The sequence below is a fragment of the Scleropages formosus genome, chromosome 8 (assembly GCF_900964775.1).
Source record: "Scleropages formosus chromosome 8, fSclFor1.1, whole genome shotgun sequence".
Lineage (NCBI taxonomy): Eukaryota > Metazoa > Chordata > Actinopteri > Osteoglossiformes > Osteoglossidae > Scleropages > Scleropages formosus.
Genome location: NC_041813.1, coordinates 9,074,604 through 9,096,609, shown reverse-complemented (window position 1 = coordinate 9,096,609; position 22,006 = coordinate 9,074,604). Strand labels below are relative to the sequence as shown.

At 45.5% G+C, this 22,006-nt stretch overlaps 2 protein-coding genes across 7 annotated transcripts in view; both read left to right on the top strand.

Annotated features, from left to right (window-relative positions):
* Positions 1 to 4,470, top strand: part of adka (adenosine kinase a) — a 99,206-nt gene extending 94,736 nt beyond the window's left edge. For 2 of the 4 annotated variants that reach the window (XM_018766257.2, XM_018766258.2), the window contains exons 10-11: positions 2,398 to 2,484; positions 3,885 to 4,470. In XM_018766257.2, the coding sequence (XP_018621773.1) occupies positions 2,398 to 2,484; positions 3,885 to 4,009 (212 nt within the window). In that variant the 3' untranslated portion in view covers positions 4,010 to 4,470. The remainder of the gene's footprint in view (positions 1 to 2,397; positions 2,485 to 3,884) is intronic. The other 2 variants (XM_018766259.2, XM_018766260.2) reach the window with 2 other exon arrangements.
* Positions 4,471 to 8,549: 4,079 nt separating this feature from the next.
* The window catches only part of LOC108918069 (histone acetyltransferase KAT6B-like), a 34,277-nt gene continuing 20,820 nt past the window's right edge, over positions 8,550 to 22,006 (top strand). Inside the window, exons 1-3 of one of the 3 annotated variants that reach the window (XM_018724987.2) lie at positions 8,550 to 8,796; positions 9,961 to 10,042; positions 12,039 to 12,898. In XM_018724987.2, coding sequence (XP_018580503.1) covers positions 12,290 to 12,898 — 609 coding nt within the window. In that variant the 5' untranslated portion in view covers positions 8,550 to 8,796; positions 9,961 to 10,042; positions 12,039 to 12,289. Of the gene's footprint in view, positions 8,797 to 9,728; positions 9,870 to 9,960; positions 10,043 to 12,038; positions 12,899 to 22,006 lie in introns of those variants that run through there. The other 2 variants (XM_018724989.2, XM_018724988.2) reach the window with 2 other exon arrangements.

Below are 22,006 nucleotides of genomic sequence, written 5' to 3'. Positions count from 1 at the left end.
TCTTTAACTTTAGGCTCAGGATGCTCCACTTGAAACTTTTAGCTGTTTTCAGCCAGTTTAATTCCATAGATCCATGGATGATTTTTAAAAAAAAAATATATTGTACATTCACAGCATATAGGCACTGTATATATGTTCAGTAATAAGATTCAAACCAGTTCTGTCATTCTAATTCTTTACCCTTTTAATATTCATTATTCCCTTTCACTACTCCCACGCTGTTTCTCGTTTTATTTATTCACCATAAATACAGTGTTAATCATTCAGTTACAAACGACATCAGCCGTAGAGCAGGTGGCACCCGACTGGCCCTTGTACCACAGACCAGCAGCCTCACCCTCAGCAGCTGAGCTCAGCCCTGAGTTGCCAGATTGGAGGGCCAAGGGGTCACAGTCAGTCTTGTTTGTTTATTTGTTTGTTGGTTCACTTGCTGTTTGAGGAAAAAGTGTACTGTGGGCCTGGCTGAATTGTTTCGTGCTCACAAAAGAAAATAGGAGCAAAACAGACAGTAATTGAACCGTAGAACTCAGCTGGATTTTGTGAAACAAACAAGGGAGGTTGAACAAGAGCTTGAGATGTGATCTGGTATTGTAGAGGTACATGCCACATGCATCATTCCTGTACGTTCTCAGCATGGTCTAAAGTGTCCTGTCAGCTTGTTCCAGATTGTTCATCTTAGTCTTTATTCACATATGGCAGGATGGGTTCATCCAAGGTTTTAACAGGAGCACAACATGCTTTACATCACAATCCAGTTAGTTATTTTAATCTGTAATTGTAGAATAATTAGCGTAACAATCGATTATTGTCAACATCATTTCCATGTAAGAGTTTGGGTTAATCATTTCTAAGGGGGAGGAGGGCTAGCTGACTTCATCAGCAGCATTAATTAGGCCATCATTTGGCTGATAATTAGCTGATTGGAAGGAACCTGGGTAGAATAGGACTAATCAGATGCTTCATTTGTGGGGGGTCATGTTTTCTGATACAAAACATATGTGTGGGACCCACACACATCGTCTGAAACATTTGTCCCATATGGGGTCGCGGGGAGCCGGAGCCTAACCCGTCAACATAGGGCGAAAGGCTGGAGGGGGAGAGGACACACCCAGGACGGGACGCCAGTCCGTCGCAAGGCACCCCAAGCGGGACTCGAACCCCAGACCCACCGGAGAGCAAGACCCGGTCCAACCCACTGCACCACCGCGCCCCCCCATGTGTGGGACCCTTAGACCTTAATTGTTCAGTAATTCCCCACTGCCGTACACTTTCTGAAGATCAGTCTAACTGGTGTGAACTACTGCATTATCAAACACACTGTTTTAGTAGCAAGTCCAGCGGAAGAAGATGTAAACCTGTTGCTTAGTCTCCATTGGAAAGTCAACACTGCGGCGGTGCTAAACCTTTGGCATTCCCTTCATGTAATCGTGATCACGGATGGGTCCCGCTGAAGAGGGAGTCTGCGAGCGTTGTGATAAATCCCATCTCCATCGTGCTTAAGTGGTAACATCCCTCATACACAGCGCTGAGTTTTGATGGGGAAGAACATTGTCGTGTAACTTGATGTCGGAGCGAGCCGGAAACGCGTGCATTTACGAAAACAAAGGCCATCGAGGTTCCACGCAGAACGAAACTGCGGGACCATCTTAGTCACACTGCAGGCATGACTCGTGTGCAGACGTGGCTTCGACGTCCTCAGTAACAGCGGAATTCCTCGACGAGACTTGCTGCCCGTTTGCTTTCTGTTCCATATTATCGTGCTTTCAGCGTATGCGGTCTCGAACACGTTTCGCCAAGTATTTCTCGAGCGCGTATTCACGCAGACACTCCGAACGGCTGTCAACCTGGAAGTCGCTGCAGTTGAGATATGGCACTTCTGTTCTGCCGCTGACTCCCGTTGTTCTACCAGCAGAGTCTGCTTCTGTACAGCATGTCCTGTCATGTGTCATGCCTTGGTAAAATTATATTTACTGCATTTGCATTAATCTTCTGCTGATAATATATTGCTTTTCTTCCTGATTTTGTCTCCCGTCAAATGTATGACGCACACCTTACTCCTCATCCCCTTTGCCGATACGTTTTTTTTTTTTTTTTCCGTAGCACCCGCCATTCTTGAATCACATTCCTGAAATGGCATAAAATGCGACAAACTAACTACGGTTGACTCAGGAACGCTTAGATCTGACTCAGCTCAGACGTAGCTTAACGCGTTTTTCCGCTTCGTGAGCGCGATGAAAGCGTGGCTCAGCTGCAGCAGCGGCAGAGCACGAACCCCACAAGCGGAAAGTAAACTTGTTTCTGAGCCCAGGAGAGCTGTGCGTCCTGTCTCTGTGCTCGTGTTTGATTTCAGCCGCACGTCCTCTGACCCCGTCTTCCTCTCGTTTCCTCCACTCGCAGGTGACAAGGCGATGACGTTTCCAGTTCTGGAAATAGATCAGAGTGAGATTGTGGACACAAACGGGGCTGGCGACGCCTTCGTGGGAGGTACGTGTCTGTAGGCCGCAAGCTGGCACAGTTCTTAAGGACTTGAATGGAAAAGGTTGACAGCTCGAGTCTCAGGAGCTCCCCTGTTCTTGTACCACTGAGCTAAGGGTGCATTAATTACCCCGTTCGCTACCCGGCAGAACAAATGAGCGGAGCCGAAAGGCACCGCTAAGTGTGAGACTTGCGTGTATAATAATCCGACGGCGCTACGTGCTGAAAGGCTGGACAAGTCCTCTAGCACACTGTGGAGTTCTTACGCGCTGAGTTTATAATAGCACGAATGAGAGAAACTTTCTTGAAACATATCAAGGTAGCAGATGATTGTTGTTATATATCTCAAAGCTTTGCAGATCAATCCACACATTGATTTCCAGCGACAATGTGAAGTTCCAGCAGAAAATGGGATAATTGACACATTTGGGCCGTGATGTTTGCTCCAGCTGACAGTCTCCTGCCAGTCATCTTTTCTTGATGGCTCGATCAGTGGGCTTCGCAGAAAGCTCCCTCACTTGACAAATTGTAAGTCGACCTGTACCAGATTCCTGGTGGCTGCCACGGGACAACGGGGACGTCCTAATAAAGCTGCGCGCATGTTTGCTCTAACAGCCTATTGATTTCTTCTCGTTTTGTGTTCCGTGGGAGCTCGGAGCACTGCAATTCGCAGTGGCAGAAAGTGAATTTTTGGCTTTGTCTGAAGGGCAGCGGGACGGTTTCGGAGCACCGCCCCTCCGGTGTTTATCTACTTTTTGGAGGCGGGTTTGGGGGCGAGGATGCTGGGGGGATTTATGTAGGCAATAGAATCTTTGCACTGAAAGGGGAAAACACACACACAGCAAAATCAATAGTTCTGCAAAGCTGAAACCGGAACAGCAGTCCTTGGGCGCAAGTGTGATGCTGCACTCACACCCACAAACACATTACAGTTATTCATTTAGCAGATGCTTTCCTCCAAAGCGACTTCCAGCGAACACCATGTAGTGTTATCAGCCCACACCTTATTCACCAAGGTGACTTACACCGCTAGATGCACTACTTTGAATAAGTCACTCATCTAAGTCACTCGCACTGCGGGCGACATTTAGAGTCACCAATCTACCTGAACAGCATGCGTTTGGACTAGGGGAGGAAACCCACGCAGTCACGGGGAGAACATACAAACTCCACACAGACTGAGCGGGGATCGAACCCACATCCTCTCGCACCACCAAGGTGCTGTGAGACAGCAACGCTGCTAGCTGCGCCACTGTGCCGCGTGCACACGCGCCTACTCACCCGGAGATGTACGTGCGGAGTCCGAGAAACAGACAGACACAGAGGCGTAGACAGGCGTGCACACACACACACACACACACACACACACACAGAGGTACCGTGACTGACGCCTCTCTCCCTCTCCCCAGGCTTTCTGTCACAGCTGGTGCAGGAGCGATCCCTGGAGCAGTGCATCCGTGCAGGGCACTATGCCGCCAACGTGGTCATCCGCCGGGCCGGTTGCACCTTTCCCGAGAAACCGGACTTTCACTGATGTCCAGGAGCCACTCGTCAGACAATGCTTTCTGAGCACACGGCGGGACCGCAGCCCATCCCACCTTTTTAATTGCCTCGTCTCCCCTAGATGCCCCACTCCTCACACCGCCTGCATTGAGACTTGTGTGCCTCAGCCTCCAATGTGTGCCATTTCTGGAGCCTCACGGCAGACATGTGATTTACAGAGACCCACTTCATTTCGTGACCTCCTATTTACACAGATCCTCAATCTGGTTTTTAAGAGTTTTTTTTTTTTTTTTATCCTTTTTTGGTTAATTTAACTAAAGAAGTATTTGCGGGCTGACCTTGCTAGCATACCAGTCCAATTCGTATAACGCACAGTTGTAAAACAGATGGTGGAGGTTGCGGGAGTACGGACCATCCTCTCTGTCACGTGTTCAGGCATGGGTGCCTCCGCGTGCTACTTTCACCATCCTACACAAAGTCAAAATAAAACTTTTAATTAAAATTAAATGAAACATGGTGGATCATTTACTTATTATTTGTATTTATAACAATAAATTGGGGTGACTGGGGGAAAGCGGTCAAAAGGCCGGAAGGATTTGCCAGCACTAACTGGCGGGCCAAATCTGAGCCTTGTCACTCTCCTGTCCTTCGAACCTTGCGAATGGGACTGCTGATCATGGTTCAATACAGAGAACCTGAAGAACAGCCTGCTCTGACAAATATTACATCCAAAAATGGCAAGCAGGAATCACTTCAGGAAACATTATTTGATTCTACTTCAGCGATGATGGCTTTTGATAATATCAAGCTGTTAAAATATCAGCGTAAAATACTGTAGATGTTTTGCATTGGACAAATCATTGGCTGACCTTTCCCTATATTAGCATTGAGCAGCATTAACATTTTTTTTTAACTTGGATGCTAGCGTTCCACCCTCATGTTTGGAAGGGAAGGGATATCGCTGCTGTCTGCAGTGCAAATTATCTGTTTTTAAAGGAAAGCAATTAAGCAGGTTCACCAGGTTTCATCAGGGGTTCGGTGGCAGTTGATTGGGCCCCATTACCAGCTTGGCAGTTTCTGATTGGTCCTGTCATGGGCCTACTGACAGCTGATTAGCCCCATCATGAGAAAAGCAGTAGCTGATCCAGTCCCACCGCAGGCTTGCTGTCAGTTGATTGGACCCCATAAAGGGCTCAGAGGGCGCTGATCGAGCCCCATCGCAGGCTTGCTGTCAGCTGATTGGGCCCCATAAAGGGCTCAGAGGCAGCTGATTGGGCCCCATCACAGGATTGGCAGCAGCTGATTGGATTCCGCCACGGGCTCACAGTCGGCTGATTGGGGCCCATCAGAGGCTCAGCAGCAGCTGGCAGAGCAGTGACTCTGGTTGCCAGATGGCTGAGCGCAAACACACCAAAGGAGACAGAACCATGATTGCATAATGACAATGTTTTCATTTAGGAACCAGCATCCACCCCCGGCACAACTTCATACCCCCACCTACCCAAATTTTTGCATTTATCTCTTAACAGTTAGGAAAGTGGAATTGAGAATGCTTATTTTGTACATTGTATTTTCTGATGAATGGGAGATATTTGCATTTGATGGGTATTGTAATGCCCTGTGCCTTTACCAACCTACAAGAGTGCACAGCAGTGTCCTTCTGATTTATTCTGACTACTGAAAACATGAGGGCAACTTGTCAAATGTTCAACTAATTGGCAGAGATTTGGGGTGGGATATGGTGATGCGGTCGAGGGTTTTGCCTGGACTGAACTTTTCGCTAGTGGGTTGGTAGAGGGATGGCTTTGCAGGGTGGATTTGTGTCTTGAGGTATGGACAAGTTTGGATGGAGGAAATCCTTGTGGTGAGTGGGAGTGTTGGCCACGGCTAAGCAGGGAAACCAAGCGTTTGCTGTTTTAAGGACTTGCAGAGACCCGTGAATGAGAATAGCCGAAATCATCTGGAAAAAGAGACACTGACATTCAGTTCATTGCTGTCGTGCTAGATCACTGGCGCAGTCTGAGATCTCTGTAAGATCCCAGTGCACTCTAAGAAAATAATGGGAGACGATAATTTTAAAGTGTTTTTAGTTGACTAGTTAGCATAGGGCTTTCAGTATCACTAGATGCACATTATGGGATGGAAGTCAGGGAAACCCGCAGAACGCAATGTGTTCGCAATGAAAGCGGGCAGCTTCTTTCCTTGTTGTGTCAAGACAAATTGATCAGCTTGAGTTGGAAGCCACTATTCAGGATCTTGCCAAATGTGGAGGATGGTTGCTTCTTCCTTTCTTCAAGTTTTTTGGCACGCTCTTTTCTCTATATTTTGTACTTTTTGTGTTTTTTTTTCCGTTAGACACAATAAAAGTACAATCAGCCCAAAAGGCTTGGCTTAGACATTTTGAACACCATTGCCTTGCCAACGAGAGGGTTATGTTCATACTGAAGAAAATGGTCATGCTGGAGTGCAGATCAGATTTCGTTCACAGCATGTGGTTTTCGACATATATGCCCACCAGGCTGACCTTTAACTGAGAGCTCAATCCCATGCTTATCGTACTGGCCGTACGGCGATATCGTCCTGAATTGCGCTAATGTTTTTATTGCATAAGTTTCAAGAGAGACTCTGCGTCAATCACGTGAGTATGATAATGAAATTGACTCGGCACATTAATTTTTGACTTGCTACAGGCTCCGACACACTGTGTTGATCTCAATTTTTCACAAACCCAACCCCCAACCGAACGCACTTCTGCACACTTTAGTTCGGCAACATGTATTTTTCAGGTTACGAGAACTTGATTGAATCGTAGCTAATGCTGGAAAATTACACGTGTATTGACTGCCTTGTAATCAAAAGTGAACGATGAGAAGTTAGAGGAATAAACAATGATCCAGCCTTTCTGAAGTAGTGCTGTGAAGTAATTGAATACAAAAGTATTTTTGCATCTTGGTCATTTACCTAATATTGTTTCTTGACCCACTATGATAAAGATAACTCAAATCCATATTTGCATTGTTACTCAATTACAGTTAATAGTATTAGTCATCGGTCTTAAGAAAACCTACTCCAAGGTGCAACAGTGCCAAACACGTTCTCGGATGTACTACGGCCATCAGCGTGGCCTCAAATACACAATAGCCTCTTCTGTTCTGTTCACTACACGTCTAGAAAATAAACTGAATTTGGCAAAGTACATTTTAACCACTTCTTACATTGTTAAAACACACAAGGATACTAAACATGAGTAAATCTTGCTGTTGGAGAACTGTTTTTGATTTAATGTGTCATGCATAGTTCATAATAGACGAGTAGAGCGCAGTAGCTCTCTGGGGAATGAGGACATACTGTACATCCTTCTCTGTCCAGGTACACTGCTGTCCAAATAATTATTGGCCAGAGGGCTAATTAACCCCTATAGATTGTTTTTATTTTGCTTTGATCTATGAGAAATAGTTGCTTGCCACAGGCCAACAAAAGAGGCTGGTAAGTAGATGTTTTGAGGGGAGAAGGCAAATTCCCTGCTTGACTTTTGGATGAAATCAATAACCCTTTTTTGATCTAAATGAGCAGTGACCAGGACTCTCACTGAGCTCTTATGAGTTTCAACTGCAGAAGCCGATTTTCCAGTGAAAGCCTTTTCTGCGGAACCACTTTTGTATACCAATTGATTTCTTCGTGATTACATGACACGTGCAAGGCAAAGTGTTATAGAGCTCACATATTCGGGGGCCCTTAATGGTTTAACCAGGCAGCTTGAGCCGAGTTTCATCCATAAAACCACGAATATTCGCATTTAATTAGTGCTCGGCACTTATTAAAAAAGTCACCAGGGAAACACTTTTCGTCTTGTCAGGAAACAATGAATTCAATCCGCACATTTTTCAGCTCCTCTGCTGTTAATAAACCCCATAGGCACGATCATGTACCCAGAAATATTTAATAAAAGTTACAATCAATGGGAGAATTATTATATGGCAATCGGGGGGGACACGCGTAACCGTTGAATCAAATACTGGAAATGAACACCGAGACAAATCGTATTTTTGTTCTAATCGTCGCTGATCCACTTAAAGCTCTTTAAATCGCCGCGATGAAACTGTATCGCCTGACACTGGATAATAATAATGATAATAATAAGCGTTCACGGTGCCATAACTTTTTGAAGTGTGTTTATGGGTGTTTGTTGTTGTCGATGCTTTTTTTTTTTTTTTTTTTTCCTCCCTAATTAGTCCAGTTTAGATTTGTGTGAAATAAATTTAATTTTGACGAATTAGCGGCTGGATTAAACGTTTTCTTGCATCATCCAGTTAGGAAAGAGATTAATTTTGTTGCCGGTATAAATATTGCAGGTGTTTCCCACGGTGCGGGTCTGGCGAAAACACTCCTCACGCGTTTGCATGGCATGGGTAGTAATATACGTGCGGCAGATTTATGTTGAGAGTGTGTGTGTGTGTTGTACCCCCAGCGGCGTGCTGGTCTTCCCCCATGTGGGAAACCCTAGGGCCCTCGCCCAGTGACTGCTGTACAGACACACACACACACACACACACACACACACAAGCTGCGGAGACAGCACACACACTGATGTATGTGTGTGGTACAAGTGCGGTGGGCACGCCGAGGGAAGGGGAGGGTGTTACTCTCTGACAGGCTGCTGTGTACATTAACCTTTCAATTAGTTGTTATCGCGTCGTGTCTCGAGCTCGGAGGCGTCCTTCGCGCGCTCGTCACGTCATTGTCCCCGTTCTCTAAAATTCACTTCCCAGCGAGTAACGAAGAGGAGCGAGGAGGAGGCCGCCGAGAAAACTTGACAAGGTAACTAGGACATATTGTTAACCAGCCGTAACGTAACGTACGCGTAGCGCGCGGCGGGCGCCGCTGTTTTCGCGCGGTTCTGTGCGTGCGTGCGCGCGCGGCGGTGCTCTCTTTGGAAGAGCCCCCGGCTGCAGGTTCGGAAAGCGCCGAAAACGCAAAGTCCGCGATGATGTTTTGTCGTGTGTGACGAGGGATGAGTCCACAGGACGGGGGATAACGGAGATAACGTGGCGGCGCGAGTGTGTGTGTCGCGGCATCTTCGAACGCCGCAGCGGCGTCGAGGAGCTGCGGCTGCTGCTGCGTTAGGAAGGAAAGTTGAAATAGTGAAGCTTTAATTGGAGACGCGTCTCGCTGACTGAGCTCTGCCTCCGGGGTCTCGCGGATTAATGCGTCGCGCTAACGAGAACCAGTAACAGCGCCGTGCCATCATTGCTCGTGACAGCCACGCGCGTTTACATGTTTACGCGTTCTTTAGCGCACCGACGCGCAGCGCGCGGGAGAACCGCGCTCGCTGCCCGGCGCAAGGTGTCGTTTTAAACTTTCAGCTCAGTTATTTAGCGAGGTCTCTGACTTAAGACTGCCAAATACGGCAGTTTGTAACGAATATCTGAACTGGTACATTATTACACGGGGCAAACTTCACTGACACGTGACGTTAAAGAAATTATGTGGATGTAGTATCATGCAACCAATAATAATAAAAAAATGCCACATCACTTTTAAAATCTATTTAGAGTAGGCGCTCGAGTAAAAGCACACAGCCTCCGTTTTCGCCCGTAACAATTAGCAGCTTTTTATATCCGTTAAATTATGCAATTACTTAGAAAGACATGTTCCTTTATTCTGAAGAGGGGGTGCCCGAGCTTGACTAGCAGCGACCCATCGATTTCCAGCTAATCGTCATCTTTAAAGGAGGGGCGTTTGGCCGTTATTGACAGTTCAAGCAGCCAATAAAATCGCAGAGGGGCTGATCTTATTGTCAGCGACTGACATGTCCTTTATCAAATCAAACTTTGGCTGTGGTCGTTCGTAACCAATATTAAAGTTTGTAGGGCGGGAGTTTCACAGCGAAGGTGAGGTTTAATGAGACTCCATTGGGCTGTAATCAGTGTCATGTCGGATTCATGTAAACTGCAACATTGTTACAAAATGGCGTCTGTTTAGGTAACACCAGGCAGCAGCAACAGCAGCAGCAGCGCCGCCGCCAGTCCACACCACAGCCCCCGCTCCGCAACGCGCACTCAAGGTTTGTGATTTGTCTTTCGCACGATGTTGTCACGGGTTAAGTGGAGCGTTACTCCCTGCCATAATTTATCGATAATCATCTGTCGGAAGTAGTAATAAAATATAGAGCTGAGCGGCGGGATGGTACGAAATCCTTGAGTGAACTTGAGTGAGGATGCGAGCTGCGGAGCGTTGCGTTACTTTTCAACTTCGGGGTGCGTGCGCTAATGGCACGTATTAAATATGCATCACGTGCATATTTTTTTTTTTTTTTTTTTTGCAAGTGCACTGAAACTTTGTGCCTTTAGTTTTATTTAACAGATAAACGTTTTTTTAGAACAACTTAAAATTTAAATTTTGCGAATTGTTCAGGGCTCCACTACTAGTCCCCGCGCTGTCGTATGCTGCAGGTCGCGCGGCGCTCGTGCACTGTGACGTGAAGGTGCTCGTGCAGTAGTGATGCTGCTGGTGACGGTGTCCGCGTGTCGGAGCGCCTCTCAGCACACCTTGATGCCGCAGCAGTGAGGGGCGCGCGCGCGCGCGCGCTGTGTGCACCACTGTTCGCGCTCTCCTGCTCCAGTAAGTGGCCACGAGGACGCCGCGAGAGGAACCGCGCGACGGTGTGTGGCACCTGCTGGATACACTCCCGTTAATGCCTCTTTTCCCTCTTCGTCTCTCCGCAACATATTTTATAATTTCTAACGTTTAAAGGCCTGACTTCATAAGACTGCAGTTCAGTGCTTCCTTCATTTGACGATATTATTATATAGTATGTTGTAGTGTTGCGTGACGTGAGCCACTACAAATCATTTCTTCGTTACACCAGAATATATTTTCTGAATTATTCTTCACCATGTTTTTTTTTTTTTTTTTTTTCCCCCGCAAACTTTTTAAACCAGCTAAAATTCTTTAATTAGTCCAACTTCAAACTGGTTAAAACTAATTATAATTTATAGGATGTCATTTGTGCATGGCAACTCCCAAGAGTGGTATCATAATGATGATAAACTATATGAATATAATTTAAAAAAAAAAAAAATTACTTTGGATATATCACCATGTACTTTACCAGTGAAAATGTTAGTAGTGTCATGGTATATGCGTTATTAGGCTTTTTTTTTTTTTTTTTTTTTTGCAGAAGACCATTCTCTACGTGAATAAAGTGCTTCTGAGTCTCTCGTGCATTTTGCCACACGTCAACCAACACATAAAAAATTTTTTTCCAGGTCTTCTTCATTTGCCCCCAAGGATCCCCATTATTACATAATCGAGTGAGGATAGATAACCTGTAAATATATTTGATGCATGTGTTGCAATATTCTCATGTGTATGCTTGGATATAACTGGTACCAAGAGACAACCTGTTAGTTTTCAGTTGTCTGTGGGGATTTGCGTGGTAACCAAGATGTACTCTTTCATTTAGGTGAGTGGATTGTAAAGGTAAATCCATGAGCCACTTTATTCTATAAGAGTAGTCCATGGTATTTGGGGACTTTAGAAAGATGCCAAAGTTTATAAGCTTTTTGGAGACCCAAGACCATGGTCCTGGAGTGCCTTGAGAATGGAGAAAAACTCTTCTTCTCAGATGCCTTCAGGCACCTGGTCCAGGCATAACAGTGGTGGCTCAGTAAATCCTGGGATACCAGTCCAGGCTCTGTGGTCATGTATTTACTGTGGGTGGGTGTAGCAGTATTTGAGCAGTGCTTCTTGTCTGGTTTGGAGACCAAAAGATGTGTTGTTGAAGGAGTGAACAGAAGTGGGTTGGGTTTGATATTCTGGAACCAGATAAACTGCTGTAGGATCAGAAAGGAAACCTGGTAGTTGTACAGTGTTTACTGTACTATACAGTTTTCTCAGTATTTCTCTGCTGTGTAGGCTTCATTTTAAACTCCAACGCTTTTGTAATGTTTTAGTTTTTCTTTCTGCAAAACTTGCGGTTAAATTGTAAAAAAGAAAAAAACGTGAAAGAAAGGCATCGGTGTCAGCCATGGTTACCTTCCTTGTCTTATTTGTTCTAGGCCTTGGAGGGATTTTCTGAAAGTTTTCCTTCACGAACTGGCGTTTTGATGGTAGAACTGAGGAATTTCCGGCTGCACCATCACATTTCTGCAATTCAGCTGCCAGCTCCCTCTGGGATTTACAGAAATGCCACATGCCGGGCTACATGGTTTATTTTTGGGGTCACTTTCCAAATGTGACTGTGCGTTTAACATGCGATGAAGAAAAGGATGTCTCTGGACTTCACTTCCATGCCAGCCGCTAATCAGCCATGGTGAAGCTGGCCAATCCGCTGTACACGGAGTGGATTCTTGAAGCAATACAGAAGATCAAACGGCAGAAGCAGAGGCCTTCGGAGGAGAGGATCTGCCATGCTGTCTCGGCCTCCCGCAGACTTGACAAGGAGACGGTCCTCCAGCACTTGGAGCTAAGTGTTCGCGATGGCTCCGTCCTTAAGGTTATAAACAAGGGCTGCACGTCTTACAAAGACCCTGAAAATCATGGGCGGATAGCATCTCTCAAATCTGGGTCATTATCCATCTCTGTAATGGGATCTGTGTGGACATCCAGTGACTTGCAGTGTGTCGATTGGAATAAGATTCTAAAGAGGGCTGTTGAAGATCTGGGTAACCCGCAGGGGTCCTCTCTAAAGAATGTTGAGAGGTACCTCAGAAAGCAGGATGATCTGTCCGCAATTGTCAGCAACCCGGCGTTCCAGCAGCGCTTGCGCTTGGCTGTCAAGCGGGCTGTGACCAATGGGAGGCTGCTGAAGGATGGGCCGCTTTACAGGCTGAACTACGGAAGCGGAAGGGGTGGCACCGCTTCTCAAGTTCCTCCATGCCTGATGCAGATGACTCTCCTCCCACACGAGAAAGACCAGGTGCGTTGCCCATTGGCCCGTTACCTCTCACAAAGGTGTCGGGTACCGTTTTGTCGTTGACGTCTCCATCTGTAAATGGCCGAGAGGCTACGCTGCCCTGTGCTTTAAGTGTATTGCCTGCTGCAGGTTCGCACTTTAGCGTATCTTGCCACATAGTTGCTTCGACTGCTGGAGAGCCTACGGCTGTAACTTCGGAACCTCTCGTTCTGCCAACGCCTGCAGGAGTGGGAAGTTACATTTACGCTCTATCGTTTGTTCACGTTTATATCTGAGGCATGGGGAGGCAGCTTTGTGTTTTATGGCTTTCCATTTATATTGTAATCTAACTACATCCCCATACTTTGGACACATTTTTCTGAGCCCTCCTGCACTGTTTTCTTTCCTTATTCTGCAATTGGAGTTGGACCTGCGTCTGGCTTGGATTGGCAGAACGTTGAGGCCAGCTGTACCTTCTCAAGAGTTACTGGCCACCGCAGCGGATAAAATGTGAACATGTTTTGAGCCCTGCGAGATTCCCTGAAATTTAATATAAAGATATATCAAGATGAAATGTAAATGATCTGGGGAAGGACAAATTATTGTACCACCAAGGAAATACATGTCAGTTTGATGTGATTATGAAGAAAGGAGAATGCTTCTTACTCTAAAATAAATCAGATGGATGCAAATTACAATATTGGTCCTGCATGTGCACTATACACTTGCTGTATTTTAATGTGTAGATAACGGTATGGAAACCAATCAGACTCCTCTGTGCTTATCTAAAGTGATTAGTGCTCTACTTCTGCCATCACCATCCCATAATATTCAGTTACAACTTCCTGTCATGGCTAATTGAAGATGTAATGGAAGTCATTACATTTTAGACCTGCGACACTGTTAATATTGTACAGCTGTCTGTCATAAGCATTTGGGTATCCAGTTTGTATGAAGCTGTATTCCGCTCTGTTGTCAGTATGGCAGCTCTGATGGATGTACATATGTTATAGTTGTCAAGTCTCCGAACATCTTCATTGCCCCTGCAACCCCATCTTTCCTTCCGGAGGCTTGAAGGCTTCCTTCCTCCCAGGCCATTCTTCTACTTCTGTTGTCATCTTCCTCTGCTTCCCTCCTGTCTGGTTTTTTTTTTTTTTTTTTTTTTTTTTTTTTTGACATGTGGCTGAGATGCTGGCATCCCTCCAGGTTTGAGCACTCCGAGGCTGCCGCTGTTAGTGATGCCCCCCCCCCCTTCCTGGTAGCATGTGCTACTATCCCATGTAGATTACAGCCAGTGGCACAGTTGCTGTCAGCAGGGTGTTTGGACCAGAACATCCTTGGCACACATGTTTCAAAACCAGCTGGCTGATGTTATTACTTCTAGAATGGAAGAAACTACATCTAAGATATTAATATGCCTGTTTCTTCTTCGTACTGGAGTTTACCTTGATGTCACCCTCTTCCCAATCAGGTGCATTGTGTACAAAGAACAGTTTCCAAACTCCATTGCTGTAGCGTAGTGTCTATAGCCATTTCTAGACCCTCTGTGCAGGGATACGCAGGTTCTCTAGCCTATGCAGTGTCTAGAACTCATTGTAAGTTTATATAATAGACATAAAGTTGATAACCGTGCTTATTTGTGGAACAGTTGAAGATGAAAATTCATTTAATATATATTTCAATTTTATTGTAACTTTTTTTTCCTTCCCCTGCAAAAATTCTGTGGAAAATGTTGCATGGTATTCAATACACCTCATCACTACAGGGATATGAAGATAATGGGTGCACAACAGCCTTACATATCTAGTAGATTTTTAATGTTTTTAAGTTCACCTTGAACCCTTTTGACAAGTCCTCCTCTGCCAAGTATTAATGATATATATGAATATGGTGGAACTTTTTTTTTTTTTTTTTTGAAAATGGATGACATGACACTAAATTTACTGTGTATTTACGGTATGTGCTGTAAGTATTCATTTATTGATCTGCCTCCAAGAAAACTACTTAAACTCTCATTTGTCCAAATAATGTTGTGATGAATCAATATGCACCAATTTATGAGCCTTTTATTTATCTGACTCCATTGTCCAAGACAGTCTGTTAGTCTGTTGAATAATGAACTTCAGTGTCTCACTTATTTATACAGTAGGGCATTCTTAATATATCAGTTCTGGGTCGGTATCTCCATTTAAGGTGCTACAGTAGGAGAGGGATTCAGAGCAGATCTGAGAATGTAAGGTGACAGCCTTTAATCGCTCCACCACCTGCTGGCTGTATCTGGTTACCCTTTTTTTTTTTTTTTTTTTTTTTTTCCTTGGAATTCCGTTTATTATGAGTGGAACAGTCAAATTAATGTAAGAAAAACACCTATTGCACCTTTCTCTGGTCAGCAATTAAAAATATCTGTAGATTTAGACAGTGATTGTTTAATACAAAAGCTAGGTTAGACTTCACAGGCACATTGAGCTCCGTGAGAGCAGTATTCCTGAGAGTAACTGACTGCCTTGCGGACTGGGCTGCCTTAATTTCATTACTTTCACTTTATTTATGAACCTTAAACATCTAAAATTTAATATTCTGAGCTAGAATTTAGCCACCAGCCATTAAAATGTCACCAATCAATATTATCAGACAGTGTGGAAGTAATTTTCTAATAAAATATGCGTGTAATTTAAACGCCTTTCGTTTACACCCAACTGTGTACAATTACAGATGCATTGTCACTGAAAATTGAGTTAGTGAGTGACTTTTTTTTTTTTTATTATTATTATAAACATCTTGTCTAGGGTTTGTTCTCATTGTCCTAAGCAAGCAATTAGAGTGTCACAAGTAGGGCCCCACATGCACTTGTAGTCGTTGGAGGCAGTCAGTTGCGCACCACGCAAATGATGAGCCCCAGCTTCAGCTATGGAGAAGGACACCTCTTTTAGAAAGGTCACAGCTGACCTTTGAGACTCCACTGCCCAAGTTTTGCATGCTGAATAACTACCCATTCATGAGGGCAGTCTTCTGCTTGCATCTGTCTGGGTCCTTTATTATGGGAGGGGTAAACCTTTTAATGTGGCCCCCCCCCCCTTTTTTTTTTTTTTTTTCCCTGGCTATTGACCCTAAATGAACAATTTGTCACTTACAAAGATGTCAGTAACATGCGTCTCATCTGTCTGGTTGGGAAGTGTAATCGCTAAAGATTGTAGTCATAGACAGCCCTGTTGGGTTGCCGTTAGGCCAGAACAATCAAAACCGTACATGTGCCGAATGCGCTGCGTAATCAAACTTCCCCTTCCCATTGATGCTCTCATCTGCCACTGTGTTGGATATTACTTGCGCTCACATCTGTCTACTGCTTCCACAAGCTGATGTTACTTGCTAGTTGAGGTTGATGTTACTTGCTATTTCGGCGCTGATGTGTCCCTATGGGGACAGTTGGACGGATCACCTCGGAAATGGGTTTTCCTCACTTTTCTGCATGTTGGTGTTTGGTTACATTCTCAAGGCAATATTCAGAGTAACATTTGTTTTGGTTTTTTTTTTTCTTTATTTTTTTTTTAACGCACGACTTGGAGCACCCCGCATAAATATTACAAATAACTGCTTATTTGTATGTGTTTGAACACAGCGAGATTTCTGTGCGGAACAGGGGAAAACAAAAAAGAGAGCACCGTGTCAGCACTGCAGGAAAAAAAAAAAGGGTTTAACAGGCAATTGCTTGTGTCAAATTAATAAATGCCTTTTTTTACTCAGCTTTTGGCCCCGAGGGGGGTGTGAGTCAACAGTTTGACTTCCAGTTGTATGCCATTGCCTGAGGTATTTGGGGCGATAGTAAAGGGAAATAATTGTTCGTATTACAAAACTGCATATGAGAGTCTAGTGTTTGAGTGCCAGGATTTTGCCAGAAGACTGATTTTTGTGAATAAACCCATATGATGATGATGATGATGATGATGATGATCATGATGACGTGAAGAGCCATGTGGCTTATAGCCAGTGGCAGGTGATGTTTCAATACATGCGTATATCTGGCAACGGGACTTAACGGTACCTAACAGCTTAGACTCGACTGTGAGGAAATGTCCATGGGTTTCCTCCGCCCTGGACACCTTCTCATCTTGTCTGCCAGGAATGTTCAGGAGCGTCGGTTACCACCAGGCTGATTGCACAGTTGACGTCTTTTTTCTTGTTCGTGGCAATCCGGAACTGCTGTTTCACAGAAATTTTTTAACGTAGGCGGTAATGACCGAGGGTAAACAAATACACTGATTGGGGACAGGAACACGTTACTTTCAAAACTTGCTTTGATTTACTCATGGACTGACTGCAAAGACAAATATTGGATTGTTTTGGGGAAAAACTTAAAATTTTTACACTAGTTGTGCCAAGCCTTCATTTGAGAAACGTGCGAGACATTTTATAGGTGGCCAGCATTTTACCTCCTACACCCCTTTTATTTATTTATTAATTTTTTTTTGCATTTTTGTACCTGACACTTTGCATGTTCTCAGCTTTTTGGGGTGTTTTTTTTTTTTTTTTTTTTTTTTTTTTCCCTTTTTTTTTCATGGCTGATGGCCCTGTTAGTTCCCGCTTTTTTGTGATGAAGTGTGAACAATGGCTGCCATTTGGCAAGTGTGTTTCCCCTCTTTCTCAATGGCTCTGCTTTCCAGGCATGGGGCTCTGCCGTTGCTAGGCGATGCGTCCCATCCGCACGGGGACATGACAGCGCGGTGCCAGCGGGCGCCCAGTCGGAGCGCCGTGCCGCCTCGCAGATGGCCGGCCTGCTGGCGGCAGCGGCGGCGCGCTGATTAGCTCAAATGCATCAAAGGGCCCTTTTGTTGTTGGGCTGCGCGGAGCGGTCAGTGTGCAGCTGCTCCTGCCCTTTGTGTCCCCCTTCAGGGGTTAATTCGCAGAAAGGCCTTGCCCGCGGCTACACCTCATCCCAGTTTCTCGTCAGATTTAAGCAGTGGCGCAGCGTTGGAGGGCGAAGATGATTTCGCAGATTAGACGCAACCCCGCCGCTCGTTTTGATGTTTTGTGAAGTAGCCGCGCGGTAGCGTGTTAGGACGCGCCCGGCTGTTCGGGGCCGTGTCCGAGGGCCGCGCGGCGCCGATTCTCCCACGCAACCCTGGGAGAGCACGACTCCGCCGCTGGTCCGCTGGCAAAGAGCGGCTTTGGGCGGCGTTAGCGGGCCTTGCGCGCATTCGTGGGATGCCTGTGCTCGACGGCAGCTCGTTGTGCCGTAAACGTCTAAGAGGACGTTTGGACGTGCCGTCGCTGTTACGGGTGCACCGCTCTCGTCCGCGGAACTGTTTCTAATGGACACCGCGGGGGTTAAATATAGATTGCAAAAACTCTCTTTAATCAGTTTGGTTAATGGTCTTAGAACAACACCTTGCAACATGCTGTTAATTCAAACTTGTTCTGCGAGCTCTTTGCTGATGAGGCTCTTGGGATACGACGAAAGAGAGGGCAACTCGAGGGTGCCACGTTTATTTAACATGCCATTAAGTTTTTCTGTAACGTGTAATAAATAATGGCTTCTCTTCGGTAAATGTACAAGGGAAAATGACCCCCCCCCCTAAACTTTTGATATGAACTTAAAAAAAGCACCGATTACAACAGGAGAGACCACATTTAGAGTTGGGGTTCCTAACCTAGTGATCATGTTACTGTGTTATTTTGGCATGATTCCACTGAGATGATGGACAGCAGCGTCTCTCCCTTTCATGGTGGGCCTTAATTTAAAAAAAAAAAAAAAAATCTTAGCTGATCACAGTAGCTGCTGCTGCGTATAACTCTGTTTCCACCTACATCTCCATCAGTCTTACCTCCACCACCACGGAGCCTCTATGCGGTCAGGACAGTACCTGGCGGACAGGGACAGAGTCCCACAGATGTTCTATGCTTGAGTAGGTGCAGCTACAAGAGTTGTTTCGAAATTTAAATTGTAATTGGGCACCGGGCCGTTTTCGTTGGAGTAACGTGCTACCTGGATACGTGTTTAATCCAGCCATCGATTGGCCGAGTTTGACTAGCGGAGGCGTCTTCAGACGTCCGCCTCAAGCGAAGCTGTTGCAGGCGACGGAATTGATGACCTAGCAGTGAATGTAAACCATAATAGAATTGAATCTGAGTCAGTGAGAACGTATGTCTACCGCTGTCCTCGACCCTGCGTCTCAAGATGGGAACTCTGCCACGCTTCGTAAAATGAACCTCGTACCCACAACCCCTTCCCTGGCCCCTCTCAGTTCTTAACCAGATCGACTCTCGAAGTGGATCTTGCATTTGGGCCACCAGTACTGCAAGTCTAAAGAACGCTCCTATGCCCTAGAGTCCTCAGTTATTGAACCAGTAAAATTATACTGTTCGGGGGACATAATTTTTAAAAATTTATGTATGTATAAATTTGTTAGTTTTACGCTTTTCTTGTGCACTAAACGAGCTTCCGTACGGCAGCAGAGCCAGCGCTGCAATGACAGGAGTCTCGCCACATACAGCTGAGGTTTATTGCGGAGATTCATAGCTGCTGACTTGGTGCTAAGGGCTCCCTGCAGACACGGCTACGTGAGAAGCGACCCGTTTTCACAGTTGTGTCGGGGGGGGGGGAGCGGAGAGATTAATTTTTATTGTATCCTTAATTAAGTACTAATTTCATGGACCGTACGTTAACTCAATTGCACCCCCCCCCCCATACACACAGTAGTCCAACTTGCCTTGTACAATGTAAACTACTTCTGCCTCATTTACCATCACTGGCACTTCTGAAGTTTCAGCATCCTGCAGCGACAAATGTAGAAGTTTGATTAAAAAGAAGCAGCCGAACTCCCTGTTGCCCCAGTTCTGTTTTCGGTGGCGGGGCATTTACCCTGCTTTTGTTCCTTACAAGGAATTGGTGGTGTTCTGATGATCAGGCCTGTTTGACGTTAGCGGCGTGGGCTTTATTGCCTATCCGAACGCAACAACTTCTGTTCTGTTGTTCGTTGACCCGGCAGAACATCACCAGTTCGTGTGAAAATGCAGAGCGAAGAAAAAACGGGAAATGCCAATGCCGCTGTGTTCGTCCCAGCGACGTCACCCTGGTGTCTGTACACCAAGCAGTTTTGATTCCAGTCGTGATGGTGATGCAGAACAAAACATGGATCCAGACATGCAGGATGCGTTAATCTAAGAAATGATGATAGAATTGGTCAGATCTTTAAAAGCGATCCGGTAACCTGAATGTTGTTGGGTCAGACACCAGAAGGGCCGCTACTTCTGTGTTCCTGAGAAGGGTATTGAATATGAAGTGCTCGTGCTGTCAAAACATGCGGTTGTGTAAATGTGTTTGAGAGTCATATTCGACAAAAGCAACATCAGGAATATTAAAAAAGGTGGTGCCGACAACTACGTACGGAGAACTGTTGAAATTAATGTACTATAATAATTGAGTTTTCCAAAAGCTATTCAATCTCCATAGACTGAACTATAGAGAACAGTTACAGTTTTGGAAACGGAGCACTTAATTTTTCTTTTATTTTAATTTCGGGATTTTTTTGATTGGAAAAAAAACGTGTACTAATTCTTGTCATTGCTGTTTTATAATAATGGAACATTATAAATTTAGTGACTAAATGATTCAAATTCCCAAGCCTTTTTAAGCATGACAATTTAACGTCACCTACGTAGCTGGTGGCGCTGCGCTTGGTCCGCTCTCACCCAAGGGACTTGTTCACAAACTGAGCCCTGGAATCCCTTGGTTCCCCAGTGCTGGAAAGGGCACGCAAGAGTACGTTCTTGAACTAAGGGATTCAAGTCGGCGGCACGGTGGCACAGCGGGTAGCGCTGCTGTGTCTCAGCACCTGGGTGGTGTGAGAGAACGTGCATTCGATCCCTGTTCAGTCTGTGTGGAGTTTGCATGTTCTCCCTGTGTCTGCGTGAGTTTCTTGTGGGTGCTCTGGTTTCCTCCCACAATCCAAAGACATGGTGTTCAGGTTCATCCATAGTGTGTGAGTGACACAGAGAGAGAGAGTGTGTGTGTTCCACTGATGTATGGATGAGTGACCCAGTGTAAGTAGTGTATCTAGCAGTGTAAGTCACCGTGGTGAATAAGGTCTGTGGGCTGATAACACTACACAGAGTTCATTGGAGGTTGCTTTGGAGAAAAGCGTCTAAGCAAATAAATGTAAATGTAAGTCTCTGTTAAAATACCCGAGTCTTTATACTGCATTGTAGTAACATCTGACACATGTCGTAATCGCCACATGCTGTGATCTCCGCTCGACATTAAGTCATGTGTCCCAGATGAACTGATTTCAGAAAAAACTGGGGCACAATTGCTGGGAGCTGTGTTCTTGTCAGCCTTGTGCTCCAACTGGGACATCGGAGTTATGTAAGAGCTAATCGCGCTCACCAAATGTATGCGGGTCTGGAAACGAGCCTCCCCAAGCTAATGTATATTCACGGCAGTGGGAAAAGCATAAGCACATATGCGTAAATCCTCCATAAAATAACTTTTTTAGCTAGGATTTTTTTAGTAAGAATGATTACATAATCGCCGATAAACTGAAATGAACAATGATTCTTTGCAGGTTTCTCAGTACAACATCTGGCAGAGTTATCTGGCAAATCCCTGATGTGCCGCATCGGGTCCTCTTCTCTCTTTGGTCTTTATTTGCTTTCCGCAGTGTCAGTTTGTATTTGTTTTCAGTCTTTATCGCATTCATTTCTTTAGCTGACACTTCTTTTCAAAGTGACTTGCAATGTAGAGGGGGGTGCGGTGGCAGAGCAGGTTTGGCCGGGTCCTGCTCTCCGGCGGGTCTGGGGTTCGAGTCCTGTTTGGGGTGCCTTGCGATGGACTGGCGTCCCGTCCTGGGTGTGTCCCCTCCCCCCTCCAGCCTTGCGCCCTGTGTTGCCGGGTTAGACTCCGATTCACTGCAGCCCCACTCAGGACAAACGGTTTCAGCCAAGGTGTGTGTGTGTGTGTGTGTGTGTGTGTGTGTGTGACTTGCAGTGTTAAACTTCTCGCATTGATGTACAAGTTTAAACAGCTGGTTTTATCAAAGCAGTTCAGGATAAGTACCTTACTCAAGGACACTACAGCAGGAGGCGGGGCTTGAACCTGGCTCCTTCGAGTGCAGGACTGCAGCTCTAAACACTGCATTG